The sequence below is a fragment of the Epinephelus moara genome, chromosome 12 (genome assembly GCF_006386435.1).
Source record: "Epinephelus moara isolate mb chromosome 12, YSFRI_EMoa_1.0, whole genome shotgun sequence".
In the NCBI taxonomy this organism is placed as follows: Eukaryota; Metazoa; Chordata; class Actinopteri; order Perciformes; family Serranidae; genus Epinephelus; species Epinephelus moara.
The window spans coordinates 28,369,233-28,385,309 of record NC_065517.1 but is presented as its reverse complement, the minus strand read 5'-3'; the positions used below and the strand labels follow the sequence as shown (position 1 = coordinate 28,385,309).

Here is a 16,077-nt window from a genome sequence, read left to right as displayed (position 1 = left end):
TTCTCTGTAATGTAGCACAGTGTTAACAATGTTACTGATACTATTCTTTCTCACATATTCAACTCAAACCATTGTGTTGCCCCGCCCAAAATATATAATCTAATAATTACATTAATATCGTAAACATGCGGGCGACTAGTCGACTAATGGCCCTAAATGACGACTATTGGTTGACTAGGAAAATTCTTAGTCTGGGGCAGCCCTACATCTAATTTCATCTCGACATTGGTCCATTATAAATACACACACTGAGTTCAACTGCCTATCAAATATCAACACAATAACAAATTCTTTCTTTTCAACAATTTTGTCCTATATTTGAAAATACATCTTCAAAATATCAATCTTTCACATTTAAGGGTCATATTACTCAAAGTGAATGATCCTAAGATTATGTAAAAGTACATCATCAAACCAGTTGCGGGAAGTCTTGGGAGTCTGGTTTGACAGTAATTTAAGTTTTGAGCAGTATGTCACAAAGCTTGTGCAATCATGTTTTCATCCTCCTAGAAATATTTCCAAACTACGATCCATTTGAACTTTTAAAGACACAGAGACAATTCTACACGCCTTCATCTCTTCACGCCTGGATCACTCCAACAGCCTCTTTTCTTGCCTGAATCAAAAGTCTATTCATCGACTGCAGACTGTACAGAATTCAGATGCCAGAGACGTGATCACATCACTCCAGTTTTAGCCTCTTTACACTGGCTCCCAGTGTGTTTTAGAATAGATTTTAAGATTTTACTGATTACTTTGAGGCTCTTCATGGTCCCAGTTTCGACCACTTAGTCTCTCACACTCCAGGACGTACTTTGAGGTCCTTGGGCAGAGGTGAAAACTGGCCCGGCTGAAAACTAAAGGGAGCAGACCATGTGCTGTCAGGGCCCCGTGGCTCTGGAACAATCTGCCCAAGGAAATCAGGTCGACTGTGTCAGTGAAGTCCCTTCTTAAAACATACTTCTATCGGAGCCTTTCCTGATTTTTTTTTAGTTTAAAGTTCATGTAAACTGTCTTTTATTTCCTCAGTTTTTATACTCTAAAGTGCTTTTATAAGTTATTTTAAAAGTTGTTGTTTTTATGTCTTGTCTGTTTTAAGTATTGTAAAGCACTTTATAAATAAAGATTATCATTATTATTATTATTATTATTATTATCATTATCCACTGCAAGTTAGAAATGGTATCGTATAAACAGATGTTAGCTAGAGGAAACGGTGAAGGTGAGAATTAAAGGTAACATTACTGTTTGTGTTTGTGTATAGTTCAATAGACTGCTACTTCTACTACTACCCAGCAAGGATTTAATGTAATTATAAGCAGAAAGGCATCATAGTCATAGCACTGGTTCCCACAAACTTTGTGAATGCAGCCTCTTGAATGTCATCATCAACAGTAAAATGGTACAGGATAAAGGTTATGCAACTTCCTGTTTAAAACTGCTGAGTTTGCTCCCAACACTGAGGACCCTTGTGTTGCACAGAGCAGGGTTCACAGGGTTAACAGTGACAGTCATACAAATACCACTAGCTGACATATTGCTTGAGTGGAAATGGTAATTTACAGAGGGCAACAAAAAAACTATTTTGCTGAAACACAAAAGCCTGAAAAGCAAGATCTCTTTCTTATTAGGTATTATTTCAGCTTTGAATGGAGCCATTACACCACGGTTCTCCTCCACATTGTCTCAACCACTGACAAATAGTACCAGTAGTACTCCAAGCAGAGCGTCCCCATTCTCGAGGTACTCATGTTTTCACCCGCTGTGCACCTTGTGAGTTTATGACACAGGTCTTACCTGAGCCTGCAGGTGCCTTTACTGTTATTCTCTGTATGTCCGTCTTCTTGTTGGGGTCGCTGTCATTTGGAACATCTGGACAGGAGATGATTGCCGAGTTCTGCTCAGTCACACTCTTCTCTGATTGGCTCTGCTTGAGCTGTCTCCGCCTCTTCAGCCTGATGGGATGCAAGAGGAGACAGACATATATATTTATTATAGGTAAAACAGAGAAAGCACAGGAGCGTAGATGGTGATTTAATGGCCACGGCAACTCTGTCAGGTTGGGATCACACACAGTATGTATGAACAAGTGCACAGGCATATAGTTGAACCATTTTAATGCTGTAGTTGATGACATTTTCATAATAATGATAATAATTCATAAAAATGTTCTGGCACAGGCAGGTTTTTAAATACGGTACACACAAAACTTGTGAAAATAGGGTTCAGGTTGACAAATACAGAAGTTACCCTTTAACTTTTCACTTTCTTTATTTTGCTGCTTCAGCTTTATTTTCCTCTCAGTCTGTCCTCTACCCCTGTTTAATCATTGATAGGTGAGGCGATGATGTAATGGCATCTCCAGACCCTGTTGGGGTTCATTAAGGGGGGGAAACTGCAGTGCAGTGAAATCACAGGTTAGTGGTGCACTTAAGGATAGTGCACTTTCTGTGAGCCCTCCTAAATCCTTAAGTGTGGATATGAGCATATTAAGAAGAGATAAGACGAAATTGATTTATCATGAGCTTTGAGTGATGGCAGCAGTGTTGGCCTGCAGAGCCCCGGGCGAATGAGGAATAAAAGAAACGGGGAAAAGAGGAGCGTTTCAAGCGTTCAAGTGCCTTAATGGAAAGGCAAGAGTGGGTCGATAAGGCTGCAGACAGACACGGTTCAGGCCTGTCCCGTCGCCTCGGGTCGCTCTCCCACTTTAACTGATGCAGCACACATCTGGTAGTGAACTCAAGAATCTGCAGACAGTCTCAACAGCACCATCTGTTTCACTCTGGGGCATTTCACAGAGTGTCTCTCAAGCCTTCATCTTAAGATTTCCTTCTCTCCTCCAACCTTCAGTTTGTAACCAGTGAAGGCATTACCAGCATAGTGACAGAGGGAGCGAGTAAGTAACAAGTGAAAATAAAAATACAAATTCACACAAAAATTTCTCATCTTACTGTGCAAGACATGGCTTTATTTTGTGTTCACGGTGCCAACAACAGACTGCTTAAGAAAACACATAACTGGGACAGTTCTAGTGTGGTATTTAAGACTGTCGACAATTTGCTTTTGGCCCTGATGAACAGGAAATGTGAAAACAAATGTCTACAAATGCACCGTAAATATGTAAAAATACAATATACATCGCTATTGCAATATAGGTATTCACATGATCTATGACTATTATTGTCGATGAAGATTCTCGTTCATCCAGTGGGCAGTTCGATGCAGCTAGGAATGCACAGATTTGTACACTGGTGAAACATAACAACCACTTCACAAGCGCATGGCACAGCAAAGGTGAGCAAGCTCCTCAGGTCAAGACTCGGCTGTACATTTACAGCTACAGGAAAAGGGACATTCTTCCGAGGACAGCAATGTTCACATCTTCGCCAGACAAGAAAGATGGTTTGAAAGAGGCGTGAAAGAAGCCATCTACGTCAAAATGGAACGACCATCGTTAAACAGAGGAGGTGGCCTATGACACCACTTATCACCCACCTACAATGCAGTCTTGGGATCCCTCCCCAGATGACTTAACACCCATTCTCACCTGGATCCATCTAACCCTAAGGAACCACGTGACAGTCAGGTGGGTCAACCACTGACATGTCTCCTTAATGACTCTGAAACTCAGAGCTCACATGTGACCTTAAGGACTCTGTTAGGGTTCACTCACACACACACACACACACACACACATACACACAGTTTAAAGCCTGCGACTCCGCACCAGCCTGTTAGAACTGAAGAAGCCTCTTGGATGAGATGTGAAACGTCTCCAAGTTGCCTACTGATATAATCTTCCTATTAGATGCAGTGTTGATGTTTTAATTTTTAAAGTTCCTCTACGTGTAAACACTGCTATGTATTCTATTTGGATATAGACCCCAGGAAGAGTAGCTGTTGCCATGGGAACAGCTACTGTGGATCCCCGTGCCCCCAAAAAACAAAACAATAGCACTCCATGACATTAATGGTGCTATTTTTAGGCAATTCCTCTTTTACTCTGACTTTATGTTCGCTGTTGTTTTGCCTGAAAGTAAATCACAGTAAAGTAGACACTAGAAGGTTTTGATATGTGTTTTGCAGCGTTGCTCATTTTAACCTCAATTTTCTTTTGCCTTAAAGGTCTACCCAAACTCATGATTCCCACCACCACCAGATTTCATTATGAAAATTGGGTTAGGCTCACATTAAAAAATAGTTTAGTACAACAGCTACAAAGCATCCTTTTAGTCTCACCAGACAACAGAACGTTTTCTCACTTTAATTCACAGTGTCCCACATATCTTCTGGCAGACACCGGCCAGGATGTCGTGCAAGTTTTCTCAACAGCTGTGACCGCTGAAATCACCAAGACAACCGTTACTTCGTGTGTAGTGTTTCTCTATCTCGGCCGCGGAGCTTTGGAGCTCCTTCAGAGTTGCCATGAGCATCTTGGTGGCCTCAACCACTAGTGTTTGTGCACAGGTGGCTGTGAACAAATTTACAGCTATTTGTTTAAATGAATGTTCTTGTTGTACTTATTCAGTGCCTTAGAATTTTCAGGGACTGATTTTTAATTTCTTCAAAATGTAGTTTTTTTAGGAAACTGATTAACCAGCAGTGAAACCCACCAGATATGTTATGACTTAAATTTAATCTAAATTGCTTTTTCTAGAGACATGGTGTCATATGACATATTGTCACACGTCATACTGAGGGAGTAAATACTTTTACACTTATTTTGTTTTGTATTTCTACTTTATTAAGATCAGTTTGTTGTAGTGCTGCAAAATTAATCAAAAATATTATCAATATGATTATGTTTAGTCATTGCAATTCATGCAGTTCTAGTTTTTTGATATTTTTTCACTTTGACATAATATTTTTCCTGCTGTTCTGGGTTTCACTGTTGCCAAACAGAAAACATAAAAAAGATCCATTCTTGTTATAGACATGTGTATGCTTTACCATGACCTTTCCTCCATTTGTCAGGAAGCGAGGCAGCACATGGTGCAACCAGCAGGACAGCTACATGTTGTAGCAGTAGCTGCGTTGGGAGATAAGAGCAGATTTTCCTTCCTGACATATTCACTTTCTGTCCACACTGGCACAATATAGCTGTTGCTCTTTACAGTGGTGCCGCAGAGGTCTGCTTGATGTCTGATGTATTCACCCTGCACCTTTCCACTGTTGTTTTGCTGCTCCCTCCCACAGGTACCCACACTGCCTTTCCAGGAAAACACCACCTCTGACTCAGCTCAAAGTCTGCAATCCCGTGAAGATTTAATGCACTGCATGCCTCATGATTAGAGAGCGACTGAAATGCGACGCCATCACACAACTATAATGTGATATTTCCAACATAAGCCGATCAAATCAATAAAACATAAGATGAATTGCAGGTTTGCACCAGGCTGCAGCACAGCCTGAGCAAGTAACTTGAGACATAAGAAAGAATAAAGCCCATTAGGCTACACTGCATTATCTCACATCATTTATCACAAGCCCACACTCAATAACTCTGATATTATCAGCACTCTTGTGAGACGACTTCCGCTTATCATTAATCTGCTTATGTATTCAGTTTTGGGTACACTCTGGCACGTACATATTAACATATGAACAATTGTTGGTCGATTTTACGCATAATACAAGACAAATAAATTATGTGTATGTTTCTCACGCCATGATAGACTGTTTATGTAGAATCAAGCAGAACAAGAACTATATTCTAAAGTTTTAAGGGTAAGTTGAAACTGAAATTGGTCCAGAGTTAAGCGAGAGCAGCAACCACGAAACAGGCTGCAACGTAACCACTGTGGGCATGTTCTCACTGTTAACCGCCAGCTTATTTTCACATCTAACTAGGTGAATTACGGGTTTATTTCAACCAAACCAGAGTTAGTGAATGTTGGGACAGTGGATGGCCAATCTAAAACATGTTTGTCAGTGTTGTTTTGTTTCTGTTAACTTTAAATAACCTGTTTTTGTTAAGAAAAATAAAATTAAAGTTTTTTTTAAATGGGATCTGGTGGGTTTGGTGGTCTGTTTCTGGTTAAACAAAAAGGATCTTGCTCTTCAACAAAAAAGTCTATCTCTGTAGGGATCCTTTCCATAATACTGTCAGACACTTACAATAACAATCTGAGCCTGTCAGTGGCAAAAACAAGCACTTTTAGTGGACGTAAAAGGACAAAAATGGGTGCAGGGTGAAAATGCCAAGCTTAACCTTTGAGGCTTTTTAGACATATTCAAACCCTGTTACATCAGTCACTTAGCGCTCTAAATTGAACACCTGCCAGCAGCCATTAATTAGTCATCCATGCACTTACATGTCATCTGTGTCGACGTCAGAAATAAAGGGCTGATCTTTGTTCATGACCTGCTGCTTCCTTGTCAGTCTATGCACCATAACTGTGACAGGCCTCTGTCCACACATTTCCCGCTATCATGTTTCACCCACACATTTCCCGCTATCATGTTTCACCCACACATTTCCCGCTATCATGTTTCACAATGCTGCTAAAATCCATTTTACGGTCAACATCGTCCCAGTGGGTCAAGGCACTCTGACGCATGACTCGGCTTATATATGAGGCTGTATCTGGTGGGTGCAGCTCAGAGGCAGGTGACTTAACAGTGGCAATTCATGATTTAAAAAAGGTGAGAATTAATAACCACGTTACGCACCTTCACGGCAGATTATCAAGGTACAAACAACAGTGCAGCACAATGACAAATGTCACTTCTGACAAGCAATGCAGGAAGCAGAACTTGTTTGCAAAAACATTTTGGGCTTTACTCTTGGTTGGGTGACATGGTTAAAAAACCCTACTAGCTTCTTCCTGTCAACAGAACATATATAATCAGTTTCCGTATTGTGTTCTCACAAATCGATGCTAACCATTCATTAAACTTCATGGTAATGGGACGTCTGGTAATGAGAGACGAGTTTTAGCATGCATTCTTGCAAAGACCATTTTGAGAGAAACCTGACACAGTAATTGCGCTATAAGAATTATGTAGACAAAAAAGGGTTATAATGGCTCCCAATATCAATTAAAAAATAAACAAAAAACACACTATGACAGAATAGCAAACTGTACACGATGCCTTTGTGCAGCTGATGCGTCACATAGGGATAGTTCATAACTTATCAGAGTAGGGGGGTGGCTGAGTGGCTGAGGTATGACCTTGTTTTTTGTGCTGGGGTTTTTTTTTGTTTTTTTTTATGATCTTGACCCTCCCTGTAGCTACAAATATTTTCCTTTGAGCCTCCATGAGTGACTTGTGGAAAATTATGACCCTTCTTTCCCCCTTAAATACCCACATTTTGGTTGAAATACCACTATTTTGAGCTTAGATTTGGTTATATTTCCTGATTGAAACATTTGTCGCACAAAATGTGTTTAAAGATCCTCAGATATTTGAAAATCTGACAATAATTTCTGTTTTTACTGTTTCTACTATGATAAATTGTGCAATTGTGGAAAGTTTAAAAAAAAAAAGGTGGATTTTGGTGTTCATAAAGTATTTAAAATAAACACAAAGTACAACCATTTAAAGTTGTATGTCCCTCCCCCAGCACAAATACTTGACATGCCTACCTGTTTTGCACCACTTTCTCCCCTCTCATAGGTAATGAACAGTCCCTTATTATGGATAGACGGTAACCTAACTTTTTAGGCTGTATGATGAGACCATATTCATTTGATTTGTTTGTTGCTAGTGGGGCAGATGGAAGACATAGCTAGTAGTATACCAGAGAAGAATAAAATCAGCCACCTGAATGATGTCAGGTAAATCAATCTCCTGACATCATGAGAGTTGTGATATGTCATAAACTTAAAAAGAATTTTCTATGTTACTTTGCCTCAAAGGAATGATTCGTTTTTAATCATTTCTTTGCAATCCTCTCCTCATATGTCTGTGCACCACCCTTATCCTTAAATAATGAACAGGGATTTTAAGTTTTTCTTTTAGCATAATCAAGGGTCTGAGGTTATACAGACTGTAAAACACTCTGAGGCATATTTCTGATTCTTATACTAACCCTACAAGGCAACTTATAAAGACAGAAATCGTCATGAATGCAAAACAAAATGTCTATAGTCATCCACAAGCTAATGACATACTCAATGCACCACCTTAAGATGAGGAAACATGATACATGTTGGAGCTTAACACCAGTTTTGCTGCATGACAACACCTAAATGAAGTGCAAATGACACAAATTACAGTGTCTTACCTGGCAAAATATCCCGGCTTCCTGTCTCTCTTTTCCATCAGGCCAGGGTCCTAAATCCGCATGCAGTCAAGCGCATCCATACAAACATCCACCCTTACACACCCACACCCACTCAAGTGTTTCCAAGCCAGCAGACTTGGGGTAGATCGTCTCTCACACTGTGGTCTAGCACTTCTCTCTTGTCCTGCAGAGGAAATAAGCGAGGGGATTAGCAGGCTCACTGGGTGCCTCATCACTCAGCAGCACTCACTACAATGCAAAAGCCCAATAACATCATCAGCCTGAGTGGAGGACGATGAAAGCATCCTATAATAAGCATGTCAGGCCACTCAGCTGGCAGCGGCTGACCAACAGGATGGAAAATGCCTCGCTCTCTGCTGAGAAGGAGAGACACATCTGCTACTAGTTAATGTTGCTACAGTAAACATGCGTTTTATTATGTAATTAGGCTTAATCACAGCAGTGTGTCTATTATTATCATCAGTTTGGGGATCCAGTTGGTGTAAACATGCAGACCGTCATGGCTACACCAACATCTACAGTAGCTGTGGCTGTAACAACAGGATTAGGCGAAAACGAAACAATCGATTACACGCATGTCACACACCCTTAAAAAACACAAATCAGCCAACTCCAGTTCAACCATGTGTAGCCTGGGAGGGTTATATAACAGGTAAAAGGCTAACTGCAGGGGAAAGGCTAAATTTAAGGCAACGTTACCCCACCTAGCTACAGTCTCCACTTTGTAGCAGCTTAGTCAATGGGAATCCCTCTATGCCCCGGATCATTGAACAGATTTCAACCTCTTCTGAAGGTGCAGCAGCAACAAAACACAGATATCCACTTGTGCTAATGTAACAACAGCATGGGCGCCCGCCAGGTTTAAGCTAACACGGGCACACTGACCAGGGGCCAGTCTGCCATCTGATTTAACAACTGATGCTAACTGTGCTAGCTAGCCACTTTGTTTACAGGACAATAGTAACCTGGTGGAGATGGTAAGGGTATTTTATTCGGTCCAGACGCTAACGTTAGCCCCTTCACTTAAAACGAGGTATTCCTGTTCAAGCAATCTGAGCTAACACTGACGCTAAACACCGATGTACAACGACGCATTTAAACGGTAAATCTGGCATAAAATAGGTAGCTAAAACAGCCCACATACCTTGCGTGCATCCTCCAGCAGCTAATGTTAATATCGAAATGAAGCTTCCCTTCACGACGCCCTCTGCTGTCATGTGCGCTGTAAAAACATGAGCTCACCACCAGCTTGTAACATGTGAGCTAGCTAAAGCTAATGCTCAGGTGACGGTAACTTATGCTAGCTAAGGTTAGCTAAGGTTAGCTAGGTTGGCGACCTGGTTGTTTGTCGATATTTTATAAAACCTCAAACATATAAATTATACAAATATATGACAGTAAGTCTGTAATAATGAACAAAATGTAGCCCGTGTCCTCAGCTATGTATCAGTCCCTGGTGGTCTAGTGGTTAGGATTCGGCGCTCTCACCGCCGCGGCCCGGGTTCGATTCCCGGTCAGGGAACTACTTTTCTTCCATCTCCACCTGAAATCCCTTCACCCCGTAACAGGGTTCAGCGGAACTTGACCGAACAACACATGGGTTGTAAATTAATACGCCACAACTTGACCGGCACGTGCGCGCTCCTGTGGCACTCACAGCTGTAGCTGTGTCAGTAGTGATGCAAATCACGTACGTTGTATTTACATAGCCCCAAATCACAAATGAAAATCAAATCCAGGGTTTACAATCTGTACAGCACACGACACCATGACTGGAGGGAGGTGACGTTATCGTTTAGTGGTCATTACGGTAGAATAGTAATGTCATTATTTTCGTTTTTTAATGCAATTGCGTTACCACCATTTTATTTATTTACTATTTAAGAAAAGTATTAGTCTAAAATATGCCCCTTAAAAAATTCTGCACACCGCACTAGCCTACAGATATAACGTTATCCCTCATGCTATGGAGATTTCTTTACCCACATCCAAAACAAGATATAGTCTTTAATATTTGACTTTTGAAAATCACTCTTTGGGTTTTAATAATGCCTCTGCTATTTGTTTAATGAGTTAAGAGTTGATAGGACTTACCACAGACTGTAATGCAGTAGTTCTCAACGTTTTTGGCTTCGTCAGCTTGGTGTACTTGTGACCTATTAGAGAAGTGTGATTTTTGAGTGATTTTATTAACTGTTTATTTCTATTTATTTCTCGAGGTCTATACAAAAATATACTTTAACTCTGGTAGAAATAGCTGATTAATTTCCAATTAAAAATAGTCAAAACTATTATTATATATTTATAAAAATAATTCAGTTTCATACCCAATTAAGTAACCCTATTGTGTGTGTTTTTGCACGGGCGTTGTTCCATTAATTTTTAATTTATTCTTTTATTTATACACATACTGCTGTTATGGAACAAATCTAATGTCTCTGGCTTTTTATCAATATTTTCCAAGAAGACTTATAACATGTTTATGAAATGCATTGTTCAAAAGTATTTTTCAAAGAAAAGAAAAAAAATTATCATATAAATAATCTCACGTCTCACGTGACCTCTTGGGGGGTACCAACCATACCAACCCTGAAAAGTTTACTTGACTCTGCCACCTCCTGAAATACTCCTGAGCCATTTATAATTTACACCGCTTGGTGGCGACAGTTCACAACAAATGGTGCTAGACACAGCGGTCTGCAAAATGTGAAAGAGAGCAGATGTACATAGGACAGTCCACAACCTACATATAATAGATTGTATATTCAAAGAGTCCACTATAATAACTCTGTAATGTAACTTGAGCTTTTTTTGGTCATTACAAGTTAAAAGAGTAAAACTCAAAACAGTCTCTATTGTACGAGTAAAGACTGCAGCATTTCACACTGAGAGGACTGAGGTGAGGGAGAGACTGAGTGTCTTTAATTTGTGATATTAAAGGGTAACTTCAGTATTCCTCAACCTGGACCCTATTTTCCCACATTTTTGTTTAGGATGCACAACACTGCATATTTTTTTTGCCAGTATTCGATACGCCAAAATCTAACAACTCATTTGACCGATAGAGCTTGTAAGTTGCGTGTTTCCGTTTCCGGTACATGGGACCTTAAAAATTGATTTCTCATAATGTATTTCAGTGGCTAGATGAAAATTATTTTCTGGTCACATTTGAATTGTGCCATGAATTTCACATATGTTGTTTGTGAATTTTTAATATATTTTTTCGTGCAAAGAAGGCTGTTTTGTGTGAGAGTGCTTTGTGGACTACAGCTCTTCGCTGCTCTCGACGCGTATGATATACGTCACCACTCGCACTCGGAACATGGCTGTGTGTCTGGTACACTTCTCCGTCTTCTTCCAAGGAGAGGACAAAGGCCTTCAGCCTGGCGAAAACCACTACAAGTCTGGACATGTGGAAAGTTTCAGCTACACCAGTGGGGAGATGGTCGGCGTTGATGGCGTCCGTAGATCGTGGCAGAAGACGCAGCAGCAGCACTGTGAGTTGAGAAGTGGAGGGAAAGTGTGATGACGTGACGTCACATAGGCGACATGTAGTATTTCTCATTACGTTGTTTCCACAGCTTTAACTGAAGAATCATACAATAAACTGTCAAACTCTTAACATGAAAAAATATTATTTAGACCCACACAAAATGTGTAATCCAAGGCATTTAATGACTGGGACCAGAAAATAATAATTTTCTCTCCATTGACTCCCATTCATATTTTCCGAGCTTAGAGGTCCGATGGGGGTCTACCGGAAGGGGCGTGACTTACGAGCTCTATACTGATAAAGTGATCATCAAGTCTCTTCTGTAGTGGAATTAACATCATATTATGCATGCATACTCTTATCTTATCATGATGGACCACTAGCAGATGAAGACGTGAAATTTTAAAGCCAATATTGGCCAATACCAATGCATGCAGATATTATTTTGCATCCCTAATTTTTTAGTCAAAGTAACTAATGTGAACAGCAATTTCTGAGAGACGGTGCTGAGTCTGGCAGTAGCAATGTAACCACTCAGGGCATTTGCTGACATCAATTTATGTCCACTAAAAGTGCTTGTCTTTGCTACTGACAGGCTTGGATTACAAATGTAAGTGTCTGACAACCTTATGGAAAGGATTCCTACAGAGATAGACCTTTTTGTTAAAGTGTAAGATCCATTTTGTTTAACCAGAAACAGCCCCAAAATCACTATTGCCAAACCCACCAGACTCCATTTAAATAAACAGCAATTTTATCAGTGTAAAACAAACTTCATTCAAAGTCAACAGAAACAAAATAAAACTCACATAACCAATCTTGGTTTGTCTTTCCACTGTTCCAACAATCACCAAATCTGGTGTGGTTGAAATAAGCCCTTAACTCACCCAGTTAGATGTGAAAATATGCTGACTCTATACACGCTAAAATTACTGTTTATTTAAAAGGAGTCTGGTGGGTTTGGTGATAGCGTTTTCAGGGCTGTTCTTGGTGACATTAAAAGGATCTTACTCTTTAAAAAAAGGCCTATCTCTGTAGGGATCTTTTCCATAATGTTGCCAGACACTTATAATGATAATCTGATCCTGTCAGTGGCAAAAACAAGTAGACATAGATTGACAGTGCACAAATGCCCCAAGTAGATACATTGAAGCCTGTGTGATGGCAGCCAGCTGCAGCGCTCTCACTTAATACTGGACCAGTCTCAAAAATTGTTGTACATTTGTCACTTAGATACAAAAACATGAGAAAATATGGTTCAGGTTAAAAAGTACCAAAGTTACCCTTTAACTAGAACGATATTTAGAAAATGTAGTGACCATTTCCCGTCTCTCCTTCCAATAAAGCTGAACTGAACTGAACCTGTTCGAGCACACTGAGACACAGATAATGTGTGTTTGTGGAGCTCGGGTCCCAGAGAGCCCTCCAAGGTGGGGAAAGACAGAGACTGCGGGCCCTCTGATTGGACAAAGCAGGAGTTAACCAGTTCCTGGCTGGCTATGTATCTTGGCAGTTATTTTGACAGGCACTATCATTGTGAGAGAGGAGATAAGTTGTCTTAGGGATCGCCATGGCGCCGGTGTGTCCCTCCTCCGTCCTGTTCTGACTCTCATCCACCCCCCCCTCCTCTCCCTACCCTGCTTGGAGCAAGGGATTGTGGGAGACTGTTTAGTTGGGAGCAGGGTTTGTGTTGGCAGGGACCCCGGGGCTCTGGGTATCATCGTCCCCCTTTAAGACAATCAAAACTTTAATGTGACGAAGCAACGGGACAGCCGTGACCCCCTACAAAATGTTGACGTCCACCTTCTTTTTAGATATTGTTCCTCATTTCTAGTATTCTTCTTCAAGTTTTATATTAAAAAATTATCCTTGATTTCTTCTGTTCCTTCCTGGAAGCACAGACGTGGCTTCAAAAGCACAAAGATAAAAAGAAAATCACATGAAGGCAGACAGAGTAGCACAGTTTCACAGATTTTTAAGCACAAAAAAAAAGCCAAGGATGAGCTCCGGTAAACTTTTGACTCTTTACAGAGTAATGTTTTCAAGATGTGGCTTCAGACAGGCCTATAATAATAGTCTAAGTCCATCAAACCTATATCGTCCTTAGTCTCTCTGTCATATAAGATCTGAACAGTATGCAGGTAGTCTCATTTCGGCCACTGATATTAGAACTTTTACGGTACTGTCCCGTCAGGGCCCACAAACAGCTTGGCAGCATTACAGTGTCTGTTTTTTGTGTTAATATTCCTGCTACACGCTATTCAGGTTAAGTCTAAACACACGCACAGGAATTTACATTGCAGAGGATGAGCAGAAAAGAAGAAAGGGGACAGGAAAGATAAAGCACATTTTTTTAGACATGTGTCGCACTGAGAATGTGTTCACCGTCGGCCTACTGTATGTGGCAACTTACAGTCATAGTTATTATCACATTTGAATAGTGTCTGGTGTTGTAGTGGGAGATTTAAAGAATCAGAGTGGCTTTAGCAGCAGCTAAAAACCTTTCTTATTTTATTTTGCTATGTCAGTACAAATAAAGATACAATCTTGCTTATATCTTTGTGGTCACAAAGGTCTGACCCAGCACAGGCCTTGGAGAGATTTAAAATCATTTTACCCAGACGTCATATACTTCTAGCTTAGACTACGACCGCTGATAACTTCAAGTACACCGTGGCAGCGAGAAGCAGCAGAACCTAAACACTGAAAACGGATATGTCACACAAATGATAATTGATAGGGATTATGGGAGCCGTAATTCATTATAATGAGCCAAACCTGTGAAAAAAATGCAGCTATACTTCAGGAAATCTTCCATCAGACAGTGTTTTTATCTGCGTGTTTATAGGAAGATGTTCGAATGCTGACAGATTGTTGTGCAATAAACCAATTAGGAGGAGAAATATTTGAGAGAGTTGTTATTTCCCATCAGGATTGAGAGTCCCACTTATGAACCTCAGCAGCCAACGCTGTGATAGATTTACAAGCTTTTGCATCAAGGTAGACACAAGTAAAATCACAGAATTCCTTTCAAATAAACTGCTAATGCAAAAATTCATGTTTCTAGTTTCTACCTTTTAATATAAAGGCTACATATATTTCACTGGGGCTATTTTCTGAACTTTATGTTTGGCTTGTTTCACTTTTTCTTGTTTTATCAATTGCTGAATTAAAGTGAGCTGCACAACAAAAACTATTGTGTAAATGTAGCCCTGAGATTAGCTGTAGGCTAACGTATTTTCAATCAGAAACTGCTGGATTTAACTACGTCAGGGGAGGCAAGCTGCAGCTCTTTTACCCCTCTCTAGTGACTCCCTTTGGCTTTGACAAAAATGAATGAATAAATATTGTTCATATTACTTAATTATAAGGCTTAATATGTTTTGTGGCTCCACATAGATTATTAAAATTATTCTTAGTCAAAAATGGCTCTTTTGATAGTGAAGGCTGCCGACCCCTGAAGTTGGTGAATCAATTGACAGAGCTAACGTTAGCTTGCTAATATATTACCTGTCTAGGGTTAGAAGTACAGTATAAGAGGTAATGGGATATGGTTGACACAGCTGACGTGACTTTTGATTACAACGCTGTTTAATACTGACTATTTTAAAATTACATTTCACAAAAACAATACAGTATCAGAATACAAAATACTAATGTTAATAACTGAAAAACCAAATAACAGAGTTGCTAACAGATGTTTCCTAGCAACCTATTTAGACATTAGCTTACTGAAGTTTTTGTTAGCTAAGTAATTAGGCCGTCATTTTAAAAGACTTGTTTAACATTTTGGGAAACGCTTAACCACTTTCTTGCCAAGATGAAAACAACGATATCACTCTCATTTTTTTTGACTTCAGTAAATATAAAGCCACAGCCAGCAGCCAGTTAGCTTAGCTTACTGTTGTAAAGACTTTGACATGCTATTGTAACGACAGCCCAAATTTCCAAAGACCTATAAGTCCAAAAAATGTCCCACTGGACTGAAAACCCATTGCTCCGCAACCTGTTATCCCAAAAACAAACGCCCATTGCTCCGAAGTCCCTTTTCTACGAAAATGCACACTCCTTGCAGTTAGCTTCAGTTTCCCAGCAGCATTTAATCCACCAATCCTGGTACTGACCCTTCGTACCATTTTCCAGTTTGAGCCACTTAACCCAGGTGTTTTTCATGGACCTGTCCCTTCGTTTCCAGCAACTGATGTTTCCCTAACCGTAACCAAGTGTTTTGTGCCTAAACCTTACCACACATTCACCACAGCATTGTTAACAAATGTAAAGTATCAGTGGTTTACAGAAATGTATCATGTGAGCATCGTGTCTGGGTTGTCTA

The 16,077-nt window shown here is 40.1% G+C and overlaps 2 protein-coding genes and 1 non-coding gene across 6 annotated transcripts in view; 2 read left to right on the top strand and 1 right to left on the bottom strand.

The window, feature by feature from the left end:
• Positions 1-9,695, bottom strand: part of LOC126398445 (nuclear receptor coactivator 7) — a 24,498-nt gene extending 14,803 nt beyond the window's left edge. For 3 of the 4 annotated variants that reach the window (XM_050057793.1, XM_050057795.1, XM_050057796.1), the window contains exons 1-3: positions 9,396-9,695; positions 8,231-8,414; positions 1,798-1,955 (exon numbers count right to left, since the gene is read on the bottom strand). In XM_050057793.1, coding sequence (XP_049913750.1) covers positions 1,798-1,955; positions 8,231-8,268 — 196 coding nt within the window. In that variant the 5' untranslated portion in view covers positions 8,269-8,414; positions 9,396-9,695. Of the gene's footprint in view, positions 1-1,797; positions 1,956-8,230; positions 8,415-8,955; positions 9,369-9,395 lie in introns of those variants that run through there. The other variant, XM_050057794.1, reaches the window with a different exon arrangement.
• LOC126398464 (trans-L-3-hydroxyproline dehydratase) overlaps positions 1-16,077 on the top strand; it is a 263,012-nt gene that overhangs the window by 162,343 nt on the left and 84,592 nt on the right. The window lies entirely within an intron of this gene.
• Positions 9,702-9,773, top strand: trnae-cuc (transfer RNA glutamic acid (anticodon CUC)). Its single transcript has one exon. It is a non-coding gene; the product is annotated as a tRNA-Glu (tRNA).